This window comes from Lampetra fluviatilis, chromosome 1, assembly GCF_964198595.1.
Source record: "Lampetra fluviatilis chromosome 1, kcLamFluv1.1, whole genome shotgun sequence".
Taxonomy (NCBI): Eukaryota; Metazoa; Chordata; class Hyperoartia; order Petromyzontiformes; family Petromyzontidae; genus Lampetra; species Lampetra fluviatilis.
The window spans coordinates 32,831,184-32,857,686 of NC_136275.1; the positions used below are offsets into that span (position 1 = coordinate 32,831,184).

Consider the following 26,503-nt stretch of genomic DNA (forward strand, 5'->3'; position numbering starts at 1 on the left):
GCTGAAGGTGGCGTTGGGGGTGAGACTCTCTAACTCGGCTGGGGGAATCAGATGAGCTATGGAGCTCTTTGTCACAGATGTCCAGCCGTTCTCACAGATCTGCGACGTGTTCCAGCCAATCCATTCGCATGAAAGTCACCTGATGACTATTGCTTGTGTTGAAATCGAAACGTCGTGAGAATTTTATTGTTTTATTTTTTATTATTTTATTATTTCCCTTTTACGTGATTTTACCGAAAGAAACAATAATATAATAACACCCCAAGGGATCAATCCATGTTCCATCAGCATGGCGTCATCGTCAGCAGTCCAGGTCGTTCCATCAACATGACGTCATCTACAGCGATGGAGGTCGTTCCATCAACATGACGTCATGTGCAGCCATCGAGTTAGTTCAAATTAACATGACGTCATCTGCAGCCATCGAGTTAGTTCCATCAACATGACGTCATCTTTAGTCGTCGAGGTAGTTCCATCAACAAGACGTCATCTTCAGCCGTCGAGTCAGTTACATCAACTGACGTCATCTGCAGCGATCAACGTAGTTACATCGACGTGACGTCATCTTTACAGATCCAACTCGGGAGGGGGGGGCCTTCCCCCCATCGACGTGACGTCACCAAGGGTTTCACGTGGCGTTTTGACGTCACGGCTTCAACGAGGCCCTCTCCGATCCTATCGCCCGCTGCGTGCAGGCGACTGCTGCGAGGCCGCGCACGTGGTCACGAGCCGGCCCGGGGCCTGTAGCTCACTCGTTAATCGCAAGTTAGTTTGTAATCGCTAGTTAGTTGTTGTTGTTGTTGTTGGTGGTTGTTGTTGTTGTTGGGTAGCGATGTCGCGCGTGTTCGAGGGGTTCCGCGCGCTCGGCTTGTACACGGGGCCCGTGCCGCATGTGGTGCGGGTCCACAGGCGGCACCAGCAGGCGTACGTGCTCACCGCCGTGGGGCCCCGGCTGCACGCGTACAACGTGAGACACACACACGCACAGCTATACATACACAGTTATACACAGTTATACACACTTATACAGAGTTATACACAGTTATACATGCACGCGTACAACGTGAGACACGCACACGCAGCTATACACACACAGCTATACACAGTTATACACACACAGTTATACACAGATATACATACACAGCTATACACAGCTATACACAGTTATACATAATTATACACATGTACACAGTTATACACAATTATATACAGTTATACACAGTTATACACAGCTATACATACACATGTACACGTGAAACACACACACAGCTATACATACACATGTACAACGTGAGACACACAGTTATACACAGCTATACACACACAGTTATACACAGTTATACATACACAGTTATACACATGTACACAGTTATACACAATTATATACAGTTATACATACACAGCTATACACAGTTATACATACACATGTACACGTGAGACACACAGCTATACATACACATGTACGACGTTATACACATACACAGCTATACACAGTTATACATACACATGTACAACGTGAGACACAGTTATACATTATACACAAGTGTGCGCACACGTGTGTACACTATACACAAGTGTGTACACACACGTGTGTACACTATACACAAGTGTGTACACACACACAGCTGTACACTATACACAAGTGTGCACACACACGTCTGTACATTATCCACAAGTGTGCACACACACACAGGCCTATAGAGTATACACAAGTGTGCACACACACACAGCTGTACACTATACACAAGTGTGCACACACACACGTGTGTACGCTATACACAAGTGTGCACACACACAGCTACACATTATACACAAGTGTACATTATACACACGTGTGTACACACACGTCTGTACATTATATACAAGTGTGCACACACACATCTGTACACATACAACGTGCAGGACACGAGTAATCATGCCCAGTACACGCATGTCTGCTGTACACCGTGCACTCGTACAGCTAAGGGTTTCCAGATTGATAACTCGTTTCTTTAGAACTGCTGTTTGTGTTTTAGTTTGCGTTGTCTTTCCACCGCACCTCCGATTAGCGCGGTTGGCTAAGTACGGTGCGAAAGAAGTTCAACAACTGTACATGCACCCGTGTGTGTGTGTATATACACACAGAAACATGTATACACATCAAGGCGTAGCCATTGGGGGGGGGGGGACCAAATCTTCCAGGGTGTCTGGGGGTCCCAACCCAGAAAAATATCTAAATTTTAAAACTATTTTCCTGCCTAAAATATTTTAAAATTTACTCACACATGGGATGGACTTTCTTATTTTTTACAATAATGTCTAATAGTGTATTGTATTAAATTGCTCTTTTTTTATTTTTTACCATTTATTGTTACATTGTATGTAATGGCAGAGATTAGGGATTAATAAAGTACAACCATAACCACAATCATATAAACAGAAATCTATGCGTTGATTTATATGAAGACAAGTCCAGATGTTGTGGCCAAGGTTTAGCAAATTGTTGTTTTTATTTACATAGCATAGCAATTGTTTTTTACAGCAATATATTGGGGAGGACATTTTCAGCATATTTGAATATTGAGGGGTATGTGTCTCCCCAATAAATATTATAATTACGGGTGCGTGCACACGGCGTGATGAATACACGCAGATGCGCATACTTTAGACAGCCAATATACATCTGTACAACATAATAATCATTCACCTTTACAGTATATTGGTCTGCTTAATTATGTTGTTGCGTTCTCCACAACGACGCGAATTATCAATTTGAGTTGTGTATCGTATAGTGTTGCGTCGAACTTATCATGACCCATCTACGCCTTTCACTCTAGCACCTGGCAGGCCAGAGCATGAGAGAGGTGTGCTCTGCAAAAGGCCCATTGCCCAAAACGTCGCCTATTATATACTTTTGAACGGCAGTGTTATTGACGAATATGTTTATTGTGTAGTTATTTGTGCTTGTACACCACTGCCAAAGCAGTGTCACCAAATCGGAGTCTTTATAGACGAGATAATGGTTGAATACGGGACATCTGTGAAATAAATATTCAGATTCTGAATAAATGACTGACCACGTCTTGTGTGTGTTCCACAGGTTAACAAGCTTGGAATTGTCTCCATCAGTGAGTGATGCACATGCGTGCGTACGGACACACACGCTCAAAAATACATAGATTGTCCCCCTTGGAGACATTCAAATTGGTGGGGCAAGTGCTGTGAGCAGGCGCTTGTTCACAATCATAATATTTATTTATAGTGGAGGAATGCTATGAGCTATGAAGCGCTGTTTCACAAATGTCCAGTAGGACAGGCTAGAATGTTACAACAACAAACAATACACAACACACGATAGGAGTGATAATTATAGGAAAGGTAAACAAATAGCTTTTAAAGTATGTACAAATATAAAACAAAAATTATTTTCTTTCCAGGTAATGGCCACTGTACTTTTTGTATTTCAGAAACCTGGCCACAAATTATAACTCGACGAAGTGGCTTATGTGGAAATTTATAGCAGCAAAATTGTCTATGTTTCTAAATGTGGCGCAAGAGAGGATGGTATGGCCAGCACCACGTCCGCCCACAGTTATGTCCCCAGTGATGATGTTCACACACACACAAACCGCGCGAGGTACCCGGTTAAGGCTGAGTCGACGTTGGAGAGGTCCAGCATAGGTCAGAGGTCGCAACCGGGTACCCGATACCCGTACCCTACCCGATACCCGGCTACCCGTACCCGGCTGGGTACAGGTACGGGTACCCGTTTGCGACCCTTGTGTGGCCGGGTACGGGTACGGGTAGGCCGTGAGTCACTGGTGAGTAACCGTTTGTCACTCATTTCGGGTAGGGTACGGGTACGGGTAGGGAACGGCTACCCGTACCCGGCCGGGTACGGGTACCCATTTGCGACCCTGGTGCGGCCAGGTACGGGTAAGGAATCAAAACCCGTTTGCGACCTCTGGCACAGGTTTAGTTCATTCTCACACAGATAATTTGATTCGTGCATTGTGAGCGTAAGAATCAATATTAATGCAGCGGTGCATGCCCGGCCATATTGCAACTCTATAGAGTATATACTAAAATCTAATAATGATAACCCTTTGCCAATGCAGTGCTGGGTGAAGGCCTCCCAACACTGTGTCGGTCGTAGATGTTTGACCATACTTCACCGCACTGGACAGTGTGAGTTGGTGAAAGGGGTGTACAGTGTACTGGTCCAGATATTCCCCACCATAACATTAGCTGTGGCCGGGAATCATACTCGGGTTATTGTGTTCAAAGCGCGGTGCGCGAACCTCTCCGATATTGCTCCACCTCTTGTCGTTAATGTTTCAAGTGTATAGATTATTTCTAATTAATTCCTAATCAATACATTGCTGTGAAGGGCATCATACATCACAGGTGAGACCAGCATTACAAACAGGCAGTATTGATGTTGTGTTACTCTCTGCAGCTTCCAAGTGCAGTGAATCTCGTCAGATCTTGGAAAGCTTTGCATGGCCGGGCCTGGTTATTACTTGGATGGGTAAACAGCAAGACTTTCCAAGTGCTGTAGACACGATACTAATGTGGCTAGGGATGGCAGTGCTGAGTGTCTTCCCCTGATATGAGTGGTGGGTGTTTTCCGGGTTCTCCGGTTTCCACGCACACGAAGTCAAAAGCTCATTGATGGAAGTGGCACAAACATCCCAAGGCAAGAGGGCCGATAGACTAAGTCATTTATCTTAGTACGTGGCGATGTACAGGTTATATATGTTGTTACCCATTTTTGGAATTGGCCAGAAATTCCCAGTGCATCAGGACCCTTCTGAAAACAAAGTACTTGACTTTTGAGCAAGGCTTTCCCCAAGAGGTAGTTGTTGTTGTTGTTACAAGCGACTTCACTGCAACTTCACCATTCCCCTCACAGGCAATGCCCTCCCAGAAGACATCAGCTGCCTCGCAGCGAACCGCATGTTGGCATTTGCGGCGTACGGAAGCAAGATCGCTACCATCGCTCGCGGGAAAGAGGTGGGTGTACAGCATCGCGGTGTGGGCAAGCGGATGCCGAAGGGAGAGACCTCGCGTTACCAGATGTGATTTTGCTCGTGTCTCCCTTTCTTGTGATTTGTACTTGTCGTCTACAACCAGTGAGAACATTCTGCATTTTTTTCTAGATTAGAAGTTTTCGTGACTGCAAGGGTCCATACTCTATGGTTTTTTCGGTAAAGTCACGTAGGTAAAAAATACAATAAAAATAATTTAAATCACGACGTTTCGGAGGCAACACAAGCTTCCGTCTTCAGGTGGCACCGTCACAGCAAAATTACTTTACTGAAAAAACAAAAGAGTATTCTGCATTTTGTCCGCATCTCTTCCTTACTTCCTTACCAAGGCTCGTGCATTCCCATAACCTTAGTGTTATTTTAGTCGTGTTTCATGCATTGTTTTGTGTACACCTCGGTATTTACTGTACTCTTTAAATTAACTTGAAATAAATCACCATGTGGCACGTTCCAACACATACATACAGCTGTTAGACATTTGATGTGTTGATATGTATATTTTCGCAGATATTGATTCAGAAATGAAATGGTCATGTGGGTTGCAAGCATTTAACAATGCACCAGTCATTGTTTCAGCTCGCCGATACGTTTTAATAATTAAATTAAAGTATCTTATAAAAAAAATTGGTTGTGAAAATTGTTCTTCAACTTACCGAAGAGCTGAAGCAATCGTAATTGGTGCGTTAAACGCTTGCGAACGCGACCGTATCATTTGTTTGGCTATGTCAGGTGGTAGGGTGTCTCTTGGATTTAAATGTAGACAGATTATTCCGCGGTCTAACCCAGAGATCGGTGATGCATAATTTTCATGTGTGGCAGAACCGATAATCAATTTGAATATATTTTTGTTTGCATGCAATTATCGATAGCTTCAATAAAATGATTTTGAGCAACCCTAGTTTTGAGGTGCGGTGGGCGGAGGAGGACACTTGCCCGTTGCCTGAACGGGCGTTGCGTGTGCGTGTGTCCGTGCGCCCCCCCATCGAGCAGGTGGTGCACACCTACGAAGGGCACTCGGGAGAAGTCCACCTCCTCCTGCCGTTCGGAGACCACCTGGTGTCCGTGGACAGAGACAACGTCCTCGTGGTGTGGGACGTTCAGACGGAAGGTGAGCGCGTCTGGCATGTTGAATCTGTGTGCACGCGGATTTGTGTGCTGTCGTTTGCGTGCGAATGTGTGAGGGCTCGTGTTGGTTGTAGCTCAGTGGTTCGCGCGCTGCGCTACAAACCAAGTGACCTGAGTTCAATTCCCGCTCAAGGCCGCCACCAGTGATGATTATTTGAATTGTTCCTGGGGCCCCCCTAGGTGGACTCGGCCTTAAGTAAGTACCTGGTCCGGTGTGTAAACATCATCACTGGGGAGACCAAAGCAGGTGGACATGGTGTTAGCCACCCACCCCCTCATGTGCCGTACCTGCCTTCATAGGCGCTGGCTAACAGCACTTGCCTCATCAGCCTGTTGAAGTCCATATGGGGAATCTTTGTGTTTAAATCCACGGTGTGACCAGCACCACACTCTTGGCATTAAAGCCAGCACTCCGACCCATACACAATCCACTGCTGGATGTGAGTTCTCCGTGCCGTGGGGCTCGTCTGAGTTATTGTACATACTTCACCACTTTGGTTGATTTGGTGAAGGCGGGGGAGTATATATGTGCAATACAAGAATGGATTTACCACATTACTGTATGCCAACGATCACTTAGCACGGCCCTGAATCCACCTATGACAACCGAGCATACATGGTGGTCCCTACTATACTTGACAAAAAGGGATTTAATGAATGGGGTGGATTAATGACTGCCAATTGTGACTGATAATTACATCAGTTCACATCCATAAATGATGTGGAAGCTCATCACAACACACAAAAATAGTGCAGGCTGCAATACAAATACATTGTGCAACACACAAAGCTGTGCGTTGCATTTACAGTTTTATGCAGACCACAAGCAGTTACTTTAGAGCTGGTGGGCTACATGCAGTTCAGATCTCTGTTGTTAAATCTAGTTAATCACGTCGCGGCGAGGTGCGCGACACGTTACGTGTGTACCAGCCACACCGCGACCCCTTCCCTCTTAACATGATATTTCACCTCGTGCCGCCCTCCCTGCTCCCTCCGTTGTTTCCCAGAGGAGTACCTGAGGCTGGAACCCGACCCCCAGGTGTTTGGAATCAGCGCCGTCGTGCACCCCAGCACCTACATGAACAAGGTCCTGCTTGGTTCCCGGCAGGGCCCTCTGCAGCTGTGGAACCTCAAGACTGGGTGAGTCCGCTGTGCCATCGTCACTTCACATATTTACAGTGCCGGTGGCAGCTGTCCCTGTGCAGCACAGGGTGGATGCGGCACTGGCCAGCAAGTCGGCATTTGTCTGCCAGAAGGGAGTGCTGTTGTCACGTGGGTTCCTAAATCAAGTGATTTGCGACTAATTTATCGAATTTGACCCACGACGCTGGCACACACACACACACACGGCCTACTATATTTTTTATGACGCCATGAAATCTTTAAAATCTACTGTGAAACAGGCGGCACATTTATATTGATAATGCAAAATAAATGGTGATTTATAAATGAAATCGCTGTCGTGCATTTCTGTGGTGGATATATAAAATGTTTGATACAATAACGATTAGCATGTGCCACCCTAGGTGGTACCGATTATCCACTTACGGGGTAGGCAATGGATCTAGGAATGCTTCGTCATGGTTTTGAGGACTCGCCTGAAAACACATTTATTTTCTCTTGCATATCCGTCTGTGTAGGGTTCTGTTCCTATTGGGTTTAAATATTGAGGGTTTTTACTGCGATTGTGTTGCGAAGCGCTATCAGGCCTTGGGTGAATAGCGCTATATAAAACTGAGTTTTACTTACATGTTTTAAATGGTTGCCGCAGTGAAATTGTGAAACCATTAAACGTGCATTCCCGTATCCCTGGGTGTGTCTGTGCTTGTTACCATACTCACATCGACCCGTGTCTCCCCCCACACAACAAACAGAAAGCTGCTCTTCACATTCAAGGGATGGGGTTCAGAAGTTACTTGCCTGGAGCAGGTAGGTGTTGTGTATAAACAAAGACAAAGATCCCCCTTATAGCCTTAACACACTGTTGGGGCAAGTGCTGTTAGTGAGCACCTATGAAGGCCAGCACTGCAGACGGAGGGGGTGGGTGGCCAACACCACGCCCGGCCGCATTTGTCTCCCCAGTGGTGATGTTTACACGCCACACTAGGTACTCATTTAAGACTGAGGCGACCTAGGGGAGGTCCATAACCGATTCAGTATATTGGCACTGGTGCTGGCCATGAGCAGGAAACTAACTGGGGTTCGCTGGGTTCGTAGCGTGCTAACCACTGCACTACCGCTCCCCACATAGACACGCACATACACACACACCGTGTGAACAACGCTAATGTCTGGAGCTGGCCAAACATCGCGACATCCCAATTCTGGCCGTAACAAATCGTCGTCGATTGTTATGCCCGCGGCAAAAACACACATTGAATCGCTCGTGTAGGAATTAGTTTGTTCAATTTGTAATATGTAACGTGTTTACGTCTCTCCTGTGGCCGCAAGACGCTGTTCATACACCACAATGTTAAGCAAAAAAAAATAACAAATCAATTTATTTGTGACAATTCATCTGATCGCCATGGGGAAGGGGGGTTGGAGAAGGGAAGTAATAATTTCACTTTAAATCCCAATGCAGGACCCTCCTGACAAAATAAAGTCTTAAGGCTCAGTGAGGCTTTCTGACTAAGAGTGCCAATATTTAGCCTCAGATACCACATTCTCTTAAGGTGGCTGTCTGTGCATTTGTCCAGGAGTTAATGATGGCTGTGTCTTAAGCTGTGAGCTGTCGCCACTTAAAACCGGGGTTTAAATTGTGGTTTCAGCTCCCGCTGATTAAAACAGGCTCTCAAGCCTAGTGCATTGATGTTGGCTTTGGTCGGTGGTTGTGGTTGTATGCTCTGATTCAATGTGTCTGTCGATCGTTTGGCCATGGTGGTGGGTTTTTGTAATTAGTGGCTCTCTGACGGTTGTAGTTAATCGTTGTGTTTGGTGGTTGGTTGAAGTTGCTGTCTGGTAGTGGCCATATAATAATAATAATAGAGTGTATGACTGCACCACGATTTGCTCATTCGCTCACTCGCCTCACCTACCTCACCTCCCTTCAGGCCCCAGCGGTGGATGTTGTCGGTGTGGGCCTCCAGTCCGGCTCCGTGCTCCTGCACAACATCAAGGTCGACGAGACGCTCATGAAATTCCACCAGGACTGGGGCCCTGTCACCTGCATATCCTTCCGCACAGGTGGGAGCGCCCCGTACCCTGCATGGCCGCTAGGGAGTCCTGTTGGGGAATTCGAGATGTGTCCGCCCCCCCCCCCCCCCCACTTCTGTGCATGGCAACTTGTAAGTCCATGTGCAGGTCACATCCTCAGGGGGAAGCTGAATGGATGACTTCCATGCCGCCTCCGTTGAGTCCACCCGAGGTTAACAATGTAGTGCACGAGCTGGTCAGGGTTGCCCACTATCACATGCTGGGTTCGCCCCCTGAGCCGCATTGCGCTCCGCTGTCAACCACAATGCCCCACCGCAGAGCCCTATAACAGTCTGTGTGCATTGTGGTCACCCATCCAAACCGTGTATCCATTCTCAGTCCTGTTTAGTTTCTGAGATCTGACGAGAGCATGCACTCCTATTTGTTCATAGGCACTTAAGTGTCAATGATAATTACGAGAGAGACCTGAATGCCGTGTTTAACTTACGAGTGTCTATGTGGTTTAAGCCCCCGACTTGCAATACGATGGTCACCAGTTCATATTCTTGGTTCCTTCGGTAAAGTCAAGTAGAAGGGAAATAATAAAAAAATTACATTATAAAATTCTCACGACGTTTCGGCCACAACGCAAGCAGCCGTCCTCAGGTGAAGAACAGAGCTATCGGAAAGACATCGTCCTTATTTTTTTTATGTTTTATTTTATTATTTCCCTTCGACGTGACTTTACCGAAAGAACCAATAATATGAATCCCTGCAGTCACGAAAGCTTTACATCGAAAAGGTCACTAGTTGGTGCCTTTATGGCCGTGTTGTAACTCAACGTTCGTCCCTATCGCGGGTCCTTTGTCGCAGACGGTCCGGCCGTAATGGCCACAGGAAGCTCCCTGGGCCACATTGCACTCTGGGACCTGCACGACAGGAAGCTGTTGGCACAGATGCGGGACACGCACGCGGCTGCCATTGCCGGGGCGACCTTCATCCACAACGAGCCACTGCTGCTCACGACGGCCGGGGATAACGCCATCAAGGTGCGTTCACGCTTCCCCGTCGCTCTGGGACACTGCCTCTCCGTGCATTCCGCCTGTTTCCTCTCGTGCCTCGGTCTTTCCGCGTGTCTTTCTGTGCATCTTCAAGCATCCGTCATTCCCCAATGTGTCACGATTCCAAGAACACAGGATAAGATGTTACTATCCTTTGTGCAAGCACTTCCAAGAGTTCATGAACAGTGAGCCTGGTGAAATTTGGGGAGCGCATCGTCAGTAAGTGTACCTTTGGTTCCTAGGGTGTTTCGGCCTTTCACACTATACACCCTCCCCAAAGGCGGCCAGCGACAGGGTGATCAATCCTAAGCTTGCGTCCCATGCGCAATTAGTAATAGGAGTTGCCTTGTTGTTGAGAGCCAACATCCCATGGGACTATGCATGGCAGGGGCGTCCTCCTCCTCCCTGAGTCAAGCATTGTTGACCGCATACCTCCTGGCCCTCTCACTTCGGGGCCCAGCTGGGGTCTTTCTTATGCCGAGTCTTCTCCTCTTCCTTCTCGTACGTCCCTGATTGTCCCTGAACCTCCTCTTGTCTACCCTCGCCTCCCTGTGTGCCTGATTCTCCATATCTGTGCCCTTGTGTTCCGTGCTCTCCTTCCTTGTCATCCTCATTGCTTCCTTTTTTCCTCAGGGTATGTCACATGCCTCCCTGTATCTCTCTGCCACTGCCCCACTTTGTCTTGCCTCGCCTCTCCCCCACTCTTTACTGAGTATCCTCTCATCCCCCCCCCCCCCCTCCCAATGCCTTTCCAGTGTGTTCTACACCTTACCACACCTCCTCATGGCGGCCTCCCTTTGCTCCCCCCAGGTGTGGGTGTTCGAGTCGGCGGGGGGCAGCCCCAGGCTGCTGCGCGAGCGCTGCGGGCACAGCGCTCCGCCGACGAGCATCCGCCACCACGGCCAGGATGGCTTCAACATCCTGAGCGCCGGTGAGAGGGGCCCGCTCGGCCAGGCAGCAGGCCAGACATTGACAGCCAGACATTGACACAAATGGATTAGCATCAATAATAATACAGGTTTTTTTTGGGTTAGGTCGCGTAAATATATAAATGTGTCGTTAAACCCACCACCACCCGACACAGCCAACTAGTAAGGGTTGTCACGTAAACAGAACGTGGCCAATTCGTCACTAGTACAGCACACCGGTGTGTTGGAGAGTAAAGCCACAACATTTACAATCTGAGTACGACGTTTTGCCAGTAATTACAATCCTCCTGTTTCGTTCCTTAAATAGAGGGTTAGATGTGATGACGCCACTTGTGTGCTCTTCTTGCGCGAAATGGGGGGGGGGGGATTAATGGATGCGTATAAATGACTGTGGGTATCCATTTCCGTTTGGGTTATTTATATGGTAATCAACATACATTATGCATGCCCATTACGTACGGCCATTGTTCTTGTACTTCCTGTCGATTGTGTGTGCTAAAATAGCCGTACCAACGGTAATCCTTATTGAAGTATGGTGACCTGTTTAACGACACATTTATATATTTATGCGATCTAACCCAAAAAACCTCTTATGGATGATATTGGTTGCGAAAGCCTTCGTGTTAAAATAAATAGAGAAGCAGACAACCAGACAGCCAGTCTGTGTCCGTATCTCCGAGTCTTAACCATGTCCGTCAGTGCATCTGTCTCTCCGTGTCAGTGTCTGTCCGTATCCAAGTCTGTCTGTCCGTACCTGTTGCGTGTCTGACCGTGCTTGTCCACGTGTCCCCCGCATGCATGCCTGCACAGGACAGGACGGGACGCTACAGTCCTTCTCTGTGGTCCACGACCGATTCAACAAAAGCCTGGGCCGCGGTAATGACCGCACCAGGAGTTCGCGGGGCCTCTCATCGACATGAACACAACCACAAATCACCGTCAATAGCTCCATCGACACCATTACCATCGCCACCGTCATTAACGTGACTACCGTGACGGTATCGGTCCGTGGCGCTGTTGGTGAGGTTACTGGAGTTGGTTGTTATGTTCAGAGTACTCGTGGCCACACCAATGTTCCTGGAGTTTATCTTGATGGTGGTGGTTGCGTTAATGGTGCTTGTAGTCGTATAGATCGTTTTAGTGACCATGACAACAAGTACGAATCTCCATCACCTTCTTGATCACCATCAGCACCACGGACGTAAACATCGTCACTATTACTGTGATCACCATCTACGTGATCGCCAACGCCACCAACCGGACTATCAACTTCGCCACTATCAACGTGACCACCAGCACCATCAACATATACCATGAATGCAACCCCCGTTACCATCAATACGACAACAGTACCATTAATGTGACTGCAAGAATCATTGATACGATCACCACAAGTGCCATCAACGTGACCACCATCAACATGGTCTCCGGCAACCCTAACAATGTTGCCTTGTGTACTATGAACATAAACAACAGCATCATAATCCCTACCAACATCATCATCGTCATCTCCATAATCGGCCCGCCTACATTCACCATCTGTAATGCGTGTGTGTGCATGTGCCTCTGCTCCTCCCAACACTTCCCACGTGCGCCGCGTGAAACGTGAAGGCTCCATCAACAAGAAGAAGTCAAAAAAGAAAGGGCTCAAGCTGGACACGATGAAGCTGCCACCCATCTGCGCGTTCGCATCAGGTCTGTGAGCAATCGCACATGTGTGAGATGGAGTTGAGTGTTTTATCAAACGACGAGTGATGACGATGGTGATGATAACGATGACAAGTTGAAGATGAGTATGGTGATATAATGCCGTTCATGTTGGTTCTTAATATGAGTATGGTGCTGTTGATTATGTCTCGGATGACACTGGTGGTGATGATGATCCTGAAGATAATGCGAGCTTCTGCGTGTCCCCTCATATCCCCAAGTGCTCCTCCTGTAACCCTCTGTGTCCGTGCCATGTCCCTTTGTGTCTACTTGTGTGTTCGCATGTGTTCCCGTACGTCCCTCTGTCTCCTCGTGTGTCTCTCGTTTTCCCGTGTCCGTGTATCTCCCGCATTTCCCCACTTGCCCACGTGTAGCCAAGTCTCCGTATCCCCACACGTCCCTGCATATCCCCCACGTTTCTGCGTAATCTTACCCGTCCACACGTACCCATGCGTACTGCGTGCCTGCTCGTCACCGTGTCCTCTCGTGGACCCGTGTGCGCCCCCGGTGTGTCCACACTTGTTGCTGGGTGTCTCGTGTGTGCGCCTGCTGGTCCCCTGTATCGCCCTGTCATCACGTTTCCCTGTGTCCCACTCCCCCTCCCACCCTCCTACGCATCCGTCAGAGACGGCACGTCAGAGCGACTGGGACGGCATCGTGTCGTGCCACCGAGGCTTCGTGAGCGCGAGCACGTGGAGCTTCCTGCGCGGATCCATGGGGAGCCACCGACTGGAGCCGGAGAACATGAAGCGCGACCGCACGGACCCCACCACCGCCACGGTGCGACGCCTGCCACGCCGCACCACACCATACCCTACTTTACCAGCAGTACTAGACCATCACAATGCATAGCGCTGCACCGCACCATTGCACACTACACGCAGAACAATTACAGTGCAAGAAAGAGAAAATAGAATGGGGAGAAAAGACTAAGCGCTTATCGAGTGCGCACGATTGACAACAACGCAAAAATACCAAACAAACCGTTGATGCTCACCACGCTGGCATTGGTTGCAGGCGGTGACCGTCTCTCCCTGCGGAAACTTTGCGATCATCGGCCTCTCCTCCGGCCACGTCAACGTCTACAACCTGCAGTCGGGCCTGCCGCGCGGCTCGTTCGGCTCGCCCACGGGTAACGCCACAACCCTCGCACGTCTGGGTTAACCCACACACGCCCGGTTTAACCCACGCACAGGAAGGGGTAAGGCTGGGCATGGCACGACCTTAATATGGCCATATTACAGTGGCGTTGAAGTCACGGCCAGCGGCCCAGGCGTCGCCCTACAGAGAGGGTGTCGGGGTGGTGTAAATTGGACTGGGCCACCAATTTTTCATGCCTTGCGCCCGTGCCGATGCCAACCACATCCCGCCACTGGTCACAGCGCTCAACTCACAAGTGTGATGACCTCTCCCGCTGTTGGCCGTGACCTGACCTCGTGATATGTCTGCCCTATCCCGTCGTGACAACGAGCAGCTCACAGGGGCCACGTGCGAGCCGTTGCCCTCGACCATCTGGGTCAGATGGCCGTGTCGGTCGGGGGGGACTCGGCACTGCGGGTCTGGGGTTTCAAGTCCCGCGCGCTCCTCCACGAGACCCTTCTCCCCGCCGCGCCGGGCGGCGCCATCCTGCACCGCGACAGGTGACCTCCCGGGGTGTGCGGACTGCGAGAGAGACGAGCCGATTGAGGCAGGGAGCTCTGCCAGCTTCCCAAAGAGGCTGCCCCCCCCCCAGCACGTGAAGAGAAACGTCGGGCATCGTACCAAATAGCACGCGCGGTGCAACCCGAAATCCCGGCGCGCGAGCGAGGAGGCGGTGGTGCCTCAAAACTGTAGGAAACGAGAGGTCGGGTTTTAGACGAAAGGCAACGCTTGTTCAGAAAATAATTCGGATGAATGACGAAAATAGATTGGATGTGTCTTGCGAGTGAATGCAGACGTGAACCTACAACCCTCGCTATGTCTGTTGTGACGTACAAGGAAAAAGAAGCAGAGGGAGACAAAGAATGAGACTGATTCGGAGGATAAAGAAACTACGTTGGAACTGAAGGGTGCGAGTGCGACTGCAGCAATGAAGCTAAAGGGAGTTCATTCGGCCCCTTGTCACTTCTCAAGCTGACAGGAGGGAAATGAAGAAGGAATGAGATGGCAGGTGGCAGAGAGGAGGAGGGTAGTGAGAGGAGCTGGGAGGGGGGGGCCTTGTTTGCATTAGGAGAGGGGCTCGTGGGAATTCACCGTCGCGCTCGAGGCGATGACCGGAGCCAACGGCTCAGGCCAGTGGTGGAAATTTCAAGTTCCCGTGAAGTGGACAGTCTCTAGCAGGGGGCCAATTAAACAAATGGACAACGGAGCAGCAGCGCTCATCTCTGTGGGAGTAACGGGGGGGGGGGGGGGGTGCTTAGACACTGGGAGAAGAGGACTCTTACAGTTGTCTTTGGTGGTGGTGGTGATAGCAATGACTGTTGCTGGTTTTGGGCGTATCGAAGGTGATGGAGTTTTGTGGTATATGTGATTGTGTTGTAGGGAATGATGTGTAGTCCTGTTGGTGGTGGCATTGAATAGCTCTGGTGTTGTTGATGGTATTGATGATAATAATAGTACTGTTGGTGATGTTATTGGTGGTGGTGAATCGCTATTGTGTTATTGAAGAAGTTGTAGGTGATGGTTGTATGAATGTTGAACTTATTTCGCACCGTACGTAGCCAGCCATGCTAATCGGAGGTGGTTGAAGTGTCGATGTTGGTGGTAGTGGTGATGTTGGTGCTGCTGATATTGTTTTTGGGGGTGTTAATGATGTCGTTGGCGGTGGTGTCGGTGCGTAGTGGTCTGCTCGCCGTCTGGTGCGACGACCTCTCCGTGCTCGTGTTTGACGTGGAGATGAAGAAGATCGTCAGGGTCTTGAACGGACACGGCGCTCAGATCACAGATGCCGTGAGGATCTACACTGCTCGCCACACGTCACTACACCTCACCTCCACACCTCCACACCTCACCACACGCGCGTATTTATTTTTCTCTGTGGCTTTGTGTGATCAGTCTGGCTGTCTGGGTTTGTCACCGCATGGGTGAATATATTTAATGTGTGTGTCCATGTGTACATAGCTGTGGGTATTTTTGTGTTTCTGTGTGTGTGTGTATCCACATTTATATCTGTGTCGGCATGTCTCCGTGTGCGCATCTGCATGTCTGTGTCTCCTGTCTGTATCGCTGTGTATCTTCCTCTGCTTGTCTACGTGCATGTCTGTGTCTCCATCTGCCCGAGTGACTGACTGCACGTCCGTGTAACTCCGTGTCTCCGTGCGTCTTAGACGTTCAGCCCGGACGGACGCTGGCTCCTCACGGCCTCCATGGATCGCAGCGTGCGGACCTGGGACCTGCCCTCGGGCTGGTACATACACGACACACACTACACACACTACACACACACACTACACACACTACACACACACTACACACACACTACACACACACTACACACACACTACACACACACTACACACACACTACACACACACTACACACACACTACACAACCCACACACACCACACACACTACACACACACTACACACACACTACACACACACTACACACACACTACACACACACTACACACACACTACACACACACTACACACACACTACACACACACTACACACACACTACACACACTACACACACTACACACACTACACACGCTATGTACAAAGAGAACAGTTCCTCCATATAGCCTTCACAGACTGTTTGGTTAAGTACGTTTAGCCAGCACCTATGAAGGCCAGAACGGCACACACAAGAGGTTGGTGGTGCTGATGTTTACACACTGCACCGGGTACTCATTTCAGTCTGAGTAATCATAGGGGAGGCCCAGGGCAGGTTCAGATAAGTGTGCTAATCGCGACATTTCTAGATACACGTGCCACACCACACACTCTGCATGCATGTTTAACTTTTTTCGCACCGTACGTAGCAACTGTGCTAATCGCACTCACTCTATACACAAGCACTTGCCCACTAGTACTCTCACTATATACGCATACCAAACCACACACTTATTATACACACAAACTCATTACACATATGCCTACTATGAACACACATACACAGTGTACACACACACACACAGTATACACACACGCACTATGTGGTGGTATTGCTGCGGTACTAATGGTGGATTGGTGGTGGTGGTGGTCGCGGTCAAGTCTGGTGGACGTGCTCACCGTCTCCTCGCCCGTCGTGAGCCTCTCCATGTCGCCCACGGGCGACTACCTGGCCACAGCCCTGAGCGACCACCTGGGAATCTACCTGTGGTGAGTTGACACGCTCACCCGCCCACTCACTCCTCACCCACGCTCCTGAACTCTCGCTTGTCCACCCACTCGTGCGTCAACTCGCCCACACATACTCTTAGTTCTCGCTCGCCCGCCCACACACTCACTCGCCCGCCCACACACTCACTCGCCCGCCCACACACGCTTGTCCACCCACTCGCGCGTAAACTCGCCCACACACTCACTCACTCGCTCGCTCGCCCGCATACTCACTCGTTCGCTTGTCCACCCACTCGCGCGTAAACTCGCCCGCCCACACACTTCACTCGCTCGCTTGTCCACCCACTCACTGAATTGCTCACTGAGCCTCACGAAGGTCAACTCCGTCTTTGTCTTTGCACGCAGCAGGAGTGTGTAGGTATGTGTGTGTGGGATGGTAGTGCAATGATTAGCACGCACTGCGTTACGAACCCAACGACCCAAGTGTGGTTCCCGCTTACAGCCAGCACCAGTGACGATATACTGAATCGGTTATGGGCCTCCCCTAGGTCAACTCGGCCTCAAATTAGGACTGGGTGCGATGTGTAAACATCACCAGTGGGGAGACAAAGGCGGCCGGGCGTGGTGCTGGCCACCCACCCCCTCGTGTGCCGATCTGGCTTTCATAGACGCTCGCTAAGGGGCCGTCCATAAATAACGTCACGCGATTTTGGACGATTTTTGACCCCTCCCCCCTTCGTCACACGGCGTCACAAAAAGTCAGACCCCCCCCCCCCTCAAATATGACGTCACAAAGCTCTGTCGTCGTCCCCCCCCCCCCAAAAAAAGAAAACATGCTTCAAATCGCTTTAAACTATTGTCATTGTAGTGCGTATTTAATGTGGCGCTGCACTCTGATGTTGTAGGAGAAAACATTTATTAAAAAGTCTATTTAATTAAGTAGAACGTGCCGTCTATATTTATTAAAAGTTGCGCATTTTGATGTGACGTCACATTTCTCAAACCACCCCCCTCTCGTCACACATCGTCACAAATGTCTGACCCCCCCCCCCCCCTAGGTGCTTGACGTCCCCTAACAGCACTTGCCCCAACAGTCTGTTCAGGCTTCCCAGGAGATCTTTGTGTATATACGACGTGCGTGTGCTCTCTGTGCAGGTCTAACAGGAGCATGTACACGCACGTGTCCCTGCGGCCGCTCCCGGCTGACTACGAGCCCAGGACGGAGGCTCTGCCGGGAGGAGCTGCTCACGGTGCGCAGAGCACTCGCTCACCCACTCACCAACTCATTCGTTAACTCGTTCACTCACCAGCTCGCTCACCCACTCACCAACTCCTTCGTTAACTCGTTCACTCACCAGCTCGCTCACCCACTCACCAACTCATTCGTTAACTCGTTCACTCACCAGCTCGCTCACCCACTCACCAACTCCTTCGTTAACTCGTTCACTCACCAGCTCGCTCACCCACTCGCCAACTCATTCGTTAACTCGTTCACTCACCAGCTCGCTCACCCACTCACCAACTCATTCGTTAACTCGTTCACTCACCAGCTCACTCACCCACTCACCAACTCATTCGTTAACTCGTTCACTCACCAGCTCACTCACCCACTCACCAACTCATTCGTTAACTCGTTCACTCACCAGCTCACTCACCCACTCATCAGCTCATTCATTCATTGACTCACCAACTAATGTATTCACTCGGTTACTTACCCACTCACCAGCTCGTTTATTGGACTCACCAGCTTATTAATGCACTTGCTCACTCACCAGCTCACTCACCAGCTCATTCAGCATCTCATTCATTCACCCATGCACTCGCCACCTTATTCATTCATTTTCCATTGCATCAACTCACTTGCCAAATCATTCTCCATTTCATATGTGCAATAATAACTCACACATTCATCTACTCATTTATCCCATTAACTCCTTTGATCACTTTGAGCAGCTCATTTACTCGTTCGCCATTTCATTGATTTACTTCACTCTGCCATTTTCACACGCATTTACCATCTCATTTGTCATTTAACTCAATTAAATCCCCGCTTCGCCCATCTCACTTGAGAATATCATGCACCATGTCAGCCGTTCATTGACTAATTTACTGTCGCCCACGTTCACCGACTCGCTCTATAACGAACTCGCTAGCTATTTTTATTTCACCAAGTAATGTCCGCTGAACTACGTAGATTTTTTTTTTCAGAAGCGACCTGGCCGCAAATGATGGCTCAACTGAAGTGGCTCATCACGTGCAAGTGTATAGCAGCCAAATACTCAAAACGCGTGTTGGTTCTAAATATGGAGCGAAAAACCAGAGGACCCGGAGAAAAATCCACACGACCACGAGGAGAGAGAGACACGCAAACTCCAAATATACACGAGGCATCGGGGTCCAGATCAATCCCACGACCTCCTGTGTACCAGGCAGAGGTCGCAAACGGGTTCTGATTCCTTACCCGTAGCTGGCCGCACCAGGGTCGAAAATGGGTACCCGTACCCCACCCGATACCCGGCTACCCGTACCCGGCCGGGTATCGGGTAGGGTACGGGTACGGGTACCCGATTGCGACCTATGGGATGAAGCCATGTTGCAGGCGCGGGTGGGTTGATTCTAGGAACTTGAATTGTGAGAAGAGACAAGACGTTGGGAAATGAGTGACAAACAGTTACTCACCAGTGACTCACGGCCTTCCCGTACCCGGTCGCACCAGGGTCGCAAACGGGTACCCGTACCTGGCCGGGTAGCCGGTATCAGGTAGGGTACGGGTATCGGGTACCCGATTGCGACCTCTGATACCAGGCGAGGTAGTTGAGGTCTCACCAGCGTGGTTGCCTCCACCGGGGCGGGCGTAGGTGGTGACGTCGCGGTGCGAGAAGACTTTGGCGACGACGTGGACGGGGGCGACGAGGCGATGGTGTCCGAGTTCCACTCCCCGGAGCAGCTCTCCGAATCGCTCGTCACCCTCTCGTCCGTGCCCGAGAGCCGCTGGAAGAACCTCCTCAACCTGGACGTCATCAGGGCAAGGGCTCGCGCACGCACGCACGCAATGACGACACGACAACAAAGATCCCCCCCCCTTTCCCCCCGTATATACTTGACAAACCAAAAAATATAATACAAAATAATAAAGTAAAAATACAAAATAAGAATAAAGTAAAAAAATAGAAATAACTAAATTAAATCACGACGTTTCGGGCGCGACACAAGCGTTCGTCATCAGGCGGGGACAACCACAGCGAAAAAAACCGCTGAAGTATGCCAAAGAGATGACTGTGACAAGGGATTATATAGCTGAGGGGGGGGGGAGCCAGGGTGAGTGTGGGGGCGGGGCGTGGGCTGGAGGAGAGTGGCAAGCATGGTCCTAATGCTCAACCTACTGCTCAACCTAATGCTCAACCTAATGCTCAACCTAAAGCTCGACCTAAAGCTGTGACACGTTGGGGGGGGGGAGAACTCTGCAGGGTCAAAACACTGCACGGCAAAAAATTTTTTTTTTAAAAGAACCAAAAAAGTACTTGACAGACTGTTGGGGCAAGTGCTGTTAGCTCCGTAGCACCTCAATGAAGGCCGGCACGGTGGCACGCGAGGAGGGGGGTGGGTGGCCAGCACCACTCGCACAAACAACAACACCACTAAGTGGCGGTGACGTCACCACGGCGCTTGTTCCACATGCGCGCACACAAACGCACGCACTCAAGCATGCTCACACGCGTAGTTGAGAATTTTTTTTTTCGGTGGAGCCACTCTCCTGTACGCCGAGGTAGCATCTCGGAGAAACCTTTCACGCGATAAGCTCCTTTTATCACGTCTCATCTCAACGCATTAGAAATGACACCCCCGCAGAAGGTGGTTCACCACCTAGCTTGCGAGTGGGGAGTTAGTCTGCCAATTGCTATGTGTTATCCCAATTGAGTAATTTGCAGGTAATATTTAGAATTTAGGTCAAAATGTGGACCGTGTACCCAGGCGCACAATGGCCTAATCGTTTGGAATGACGCGCACGCTCGCGTTCGACGCATACGCACGGAAAATATCTTACGCACGCCCACCCACTCACACGCCTCGTGTGTTCCTGTTCAGCACTGTGATCTCGAAGCGGCGTGTTATACCCTACCATAGAATAAAACCAGCATAGAGGAGATTTTTTAAAAATTGCTTTTTTAATTAAACGACGACCCGATATTGCCTTGATTACCACATCCTCTTGTTTGAGTTGACTGTCAGTTCCCGTTGGAAAGAGATGACTGCGGGCTTACTGTTGGAGTGAAGTCACTGTGAGTGTTGACCTTTGGTCGCCTCTTCTTTACAGAAGCGGAATAAACCCAAGGAGCCTCCCCGTGCCCCAGAAAAGGCTCCGTTTTTCCTGCCGACCACTCCAGGGCTGACACCGGCCTTCTGTGCCCCGGCCAACGCGGACTCGCAGGCAAGTCTTTGTGTGTCTGTCTTTGTGTGGGTGTCTCGTGTAAACTGGTCCTGGGCCTCCCCTAAGTCGGCTCAGCCTCAACTGAGTACCTGGTACAGTGCGTAAACGTTGCCCCTCGGGAGACAAAGGAGGTCAGGCGTGGTGTTGGCTACCCACCCCCTCGTCAGAGGTCGCAAACGCGTTTTGATTCCTTACCCATACCCGGCCGCACCAGGGTCGCAAACGGGTACCCACCCGTACCCTACCCGTACCCGTACCCTACCCGAAATGAGTGACAAACGGTTACTCACCAGTGACTCACGGCCTACCCGTACCCGGCCGCACCAGGGTCGCAAACGGCTACCCGTACCCGGCCGGGTACGGGTAGCCGGGTATCGGGTAGGGTACGGGTATCGGGTACCCAGTTGCGACCTCTGCCCCTCGTGTGTCGTGCCAACTTTTATAAGTGCTACTCGCTAATAGCGCTTCCCCGAAAGTCTGTTGAAGACTATACAGTGGTTAGCACGCTCTGCTTTGAACCCGGCGACCAAATATCTCAATCGGTTCTGAGCCTCCGCGAGCTTGACTCGACTTTAAATGAGTACCTGGTGCAATGTGTGAACATCATTTCTTGGAGAGACAAAGGCGGCCGAGTGTGATGCTGGCCATGCCACCCCCAGGCACACTGTCTCAACCTTAATAAGTGCTTGCTAATAGCACTTGCTCCAATACTCTATACAGACATCTTTGAATCTGTAAAGCTTACAAAAGCATAACCGTCGTGCCATTGTGATAGAATGGCGCTTTGTGCGAAAAGAAAGGTGCAAATACCAAATGTATTTTTTTGCGTGTGTGTGCTTTTGTGCGCCTGTGTTGTTTGTGTGCGCACGCCTGTGTGTGTGTGTGTGCGCCTGTGTGTGTGTGCGCCTGTGTGTGTGCTTTTGTGCGCCTGTGTGTGTGTGCGCCTGTGTGTGTGTGTGCGCCTGTGTGTTTCTGTGCGCCTGTGTGTGTGTGCCTGCAGGCCGTGACCAAGGTAGTGCAGCTGGGCCACTTGAATCCCAAGTCGGAATTCAGCCGGAGCCTCGAGGAGGCGTGGGAGTCGAACGACTGTGAGGGCACGGGGAGTTGGGGGGGGTACACACACACGAGAACCCTCGCTAACATTGCCATCGGACGCAGCCGTAGGGCGCGTAACAATTCAACCACCTGCCACGATTCTGGATGACGCTACAGTTTCATGATGCATCCTTTTCCCTGTGTCCTCCTCTCCATTGTCCTCATCCCTGTGTATCCCCCTCGTCCCCGTGTCCCTCTGTCCCCCCCCCCCACCCCCCATCCCCATGTCCCCCCTCCCTCGTCCCCATGTTCCCACCCCCGCCTCGTCCGCGTGCCCCTCCTCACCCCCCGTAGTCTCGGGGCCCCTTGGCGAGCTCTCGTCGCTGCCCCCCGGCACGGTGGAGTCGGAGCTGCGGGCGCTGGGCCCCGCGTGGGGGGGGGTCCCCGCTGCTGCTCGCCGCCTTCCTGCGCTCCGCCCTGCACGGCCTGCGCTCCCGCGGGAACTTCCAGCTGCTGCAGGCCCAGCTCGCGCTCTTCCTCAAGGTGCGGGCTTGTAGGGTCATTGTGGTACGGGTCGTGGGTTTGTGAGGTCGTTGGGGTACGGGTCGTGGGTTTGTGAGGTCATTGTGGTACGGGTCGTGGGTTTGTGAGGTCATTGGGGTACAGGGTCATGGACTCGCGGGGTCATCGGGATAAAGGGTCATGGGAACAAAGTTAGGGGTCGTGTAAATGTAAAATCCACCCTTCCTCCAATTAATGATTTAGGATTTTGATTTCATTCAAGAATTTGGTTTTTATATGTGAATAAGATTAGCACCTTACTCGTATGTTCTGTCGCAGTTGTACAGTTCTGTTAGATCCGTTCACCTAAATGTATTGGCAACTAATTTGCATCCTCATTTGCATAAATCTTCAATCTTGCATCGGTCAATTCCTCCCCCTCTCCCCGGCGTGCAACAGCTGCACCTGCGCGAGCTGAGCGAGCACGAGGAGGTGGTGCGCGAGCTGGCGCAGGTGAGCGTCGCTCACGAGGACACCTGGGCCGAGGTGCAGCACCTGATGCTGCACACGCTGTGCGTGCTGGGATACACTCGCAGCGCTCTCTTCTGAGAGCCGCGACGGGGCCCGCTCTCTCTCCGGACTGTTGAGACGCACGTTTAAAGGAAAGGTTGGGGGTGCGATTTATAATCCGGTAGCTGCGTGTGGGTGTTTGTGTGTGTGCCATACGACATTTGAATAACTTTATTGGCACCGGGCACAAGTTTGGGATGCGTCGTGCTTTCTTGATGCGGTACCTACATCGCGCGTACACTCGTAAGCTCGCTCGCAACCTGTGCGCGGGATTCCCACACTCCTGCTTTGGCAGCCTGTACCCATCTTCTCACCTGTACTCTCATGCTCCGTTTCTATGACAAAATGAGAAGTTTTACTGGGTAGTGGTGTAGCGTGGCTGGCATGGTCCCAGGCGCAAGGAATTAAATGGGGAATCCAAGTCTACGCCACTGGTAGTGGGCTATTCCTGGACTTGTTTCTTATCCAAATCTCAGGCTTGTGCAGCACAGAGTGGTAATGGTCCCTCCTGCTTTGTCCCCACTGCTTCCTCCTCTCTGCGGCTGCAGGGAAGCGATCGTAATATTCCTATTCGGTTTCAATTTACGCTTGGCTTAGCGTACTCTATTCCAAACAATAGTGTAATATCCTAATTTTCTGCTGTGGTTTTTTTCACGCAATAACGCCGCCATGGGGTTTGACCTTTAGCGGCGAGCAATGCCATCGACGACATTGCTCTTCCACTTTCCCCTTGTGACGTCACAAACTTTAGAGTTCCGAGGTTGGTCCTGAGTGAGAGTGCACAGCTCCCTGTGAAGTAAGGGAGCCACACTGCCCAGTTACAGCGAAGCCTCGTTGAGGCCTGGCTTGTTCCCATGTATGTATGTTGACATTTTTTCTAACTGTACGTAGCCAACCGTGATAATTGGAGGTGCAGGAGAAGGATAAACTAAACGCCAAAAGCAATGTGTAGTGGTGTAAAATCTATAGGATCTGTAGTGCTACAAGACTAGAATCAATAGTGGTGTAAAACCATAAACATCTGCGAGTCGAATTTAAATTGATTCCACACACGACCACGTACGTGTACCATGTCCAAAAGTCTTGACCATTTCCCGTGAATTGTTACTTAATTTATTAACTCGTGCAAAACGGTGTTGTGTAGAGTCACAGCACAGCCTTGTTCATTTCTTAGTCGCAATTGCATGTTCACGCCACTGCTGACCGAAGGGGCCTCCTCTCGAGGTATTTGGCCTAAATTTTGATTTAAAGCTTTCGTGACTGCAGGGATTCATCTTCTTGGTTCTTTCGGTAAAGTCACGTAGAATGGAAATAATAAAAATAAAACATTATAAAATAATTCTTACGACGTTTCGGCCACAACGCAAGCAGCCGTCCTCAGGTGAAGACCAGGTCTGTCGGGGAGACAGCGTCTGAAGTCTCCCCGACAGACCTGGTCTTCACCTGAGGACGGCTGCTTGCCTTGTGGCCGAAACGTCGTGAGAATTATTTTATTATGTTTTATTATTTCCCTTCTACGTGACTTTACCGAAAGAACCAAGAAGTATTTGGCCTACTTTACCACTTTGGAAGATGTTTGGGAAGAGGCCAGAGTACCCACACTCTACCCCGCCACACGTGACCTGCCAATCAACTCACTGTGCCGTATCTATTTATACTGCCGGGTGGGAAGAGGCACAGGGGCATTTGAGAAAGTTGGTGGTAACTCAAGTTTAACTGTTGGTGGAAAGTGGGTCAAGTCGACAAGAATCCGGGAAGAGAAACTTGACGGGAAGTGTTGGTGGGAAAGTGTTGGTGGCAACATTTTCTCCGTGGAAAAGTGAAGACGAGAGTTGTTGGGGGCCCCGAATGTTGTACTCGGTAAACATGGCAGGATTCGCAGCTCCACAACATCACACGCACCATCGCACAGCATCGCACAGCATCGCACACATGACCGCATCGCGTCACGCATGACCACATAGCGTCACCCGCATCGCCATGAATACAGATTTGTACAAAAAACACATTGTGCCTACCGTTGCATCCCATTTTTATTGCAAGTAGGGGGGGGTGGGGGGGAAACCATAAAATTTGTTTTAATAAATATTAATTGAGTAAATGGAGCAGGGTTCTGTGAGTTAAAACAAGCTGGCAAGCCAGTTTGTGTGGGGAGCCTCCCCTGTGCGAGGGTCATCTGCTGTACAGGAAATGTGTGTCGAGGGAGACGTGCGCTAACGCGCTGTGCGTATCTATATTTTTGTAAAGCGTTTTCATGGCTGTTCCGATGCGTTGTCCGGTTGTACCACTTGCTGTTCGGCTCGATGAACGACGTTTCGCTCCACGTGTTGTGGGGGCTTCTTGAGGAATCCGAATAAAGTGGCTCGCTTTCTCACTCGGTTAGTTTGCGTTGCCTGCTGTTGGTGGTGTTGCCGGGTCTTGATGGCGATGAACGGAACGTCGGACATCGCTGCGAACAACGCAGGGTACAACCCAAATACGCACCTGGGAGCTGTACAACAAAGCCACAAAAACATTCCCAGGAGAAACTTTTTGTCCCAGTTTTGGCCAAACGCTCTACAGCTCTGGGTGGTGGTGGTGTTGGGCAGGTGTGTGGTGGTTACAGGTTTTTTGTGGTTGTGTAAAAACGTAACTTGTCTTGTAGACTGATGGGGACACATGGACAGAGAACTCTCCGTTGCATAGGAACAAGTGACATCTGCCCCTAATAAAC

At 50.2% G+C, this 26,503-nt stretch overlaps 1 protein-coding gene across 1 annotated transcript; it reads left to right on the top strand.

Annotated features, from left to right (window-relative positions):
* Positions 1-653: 653 nt before the first annotated feature.
* On the top strand, positions 654-26,249 carry WDR36 (WD repeat domain 36). The gene is given in 24 exon segments (XM_078861045.1): positions 654-967; positions 3,080-3,107; positions 4,895-4,995; positions 6,021-6,138; positions 7,163-7,295; positions 8,030-8,084; positions 9,209-9,341; positions 10,164-10,339; positions 11,162-11,282; positions 12,091-12,156; positions 12,892-12,975; positions 13,613-13,767; positions 14,005-14,119; positions 14,462-14,627; positions 15,807-15,915; positions 16,293-16,372; positions 17,187-17,294; positions 18,411-18,505; positions 20,114-20,280; positions 21,571-21,684; positions 22,685-22,772; positions 23,074-23,153; positions 23,155-23,262; positions 23,680-26,249. Coding segments are annotated over 24 exon segments (2,685 nt in total). The 5' UTR covers positions 654-832; the 3' UTR covers positions 23,830-26,249.
* Positions 26,250-26,503: the final 254 nt, after the last annotated feature.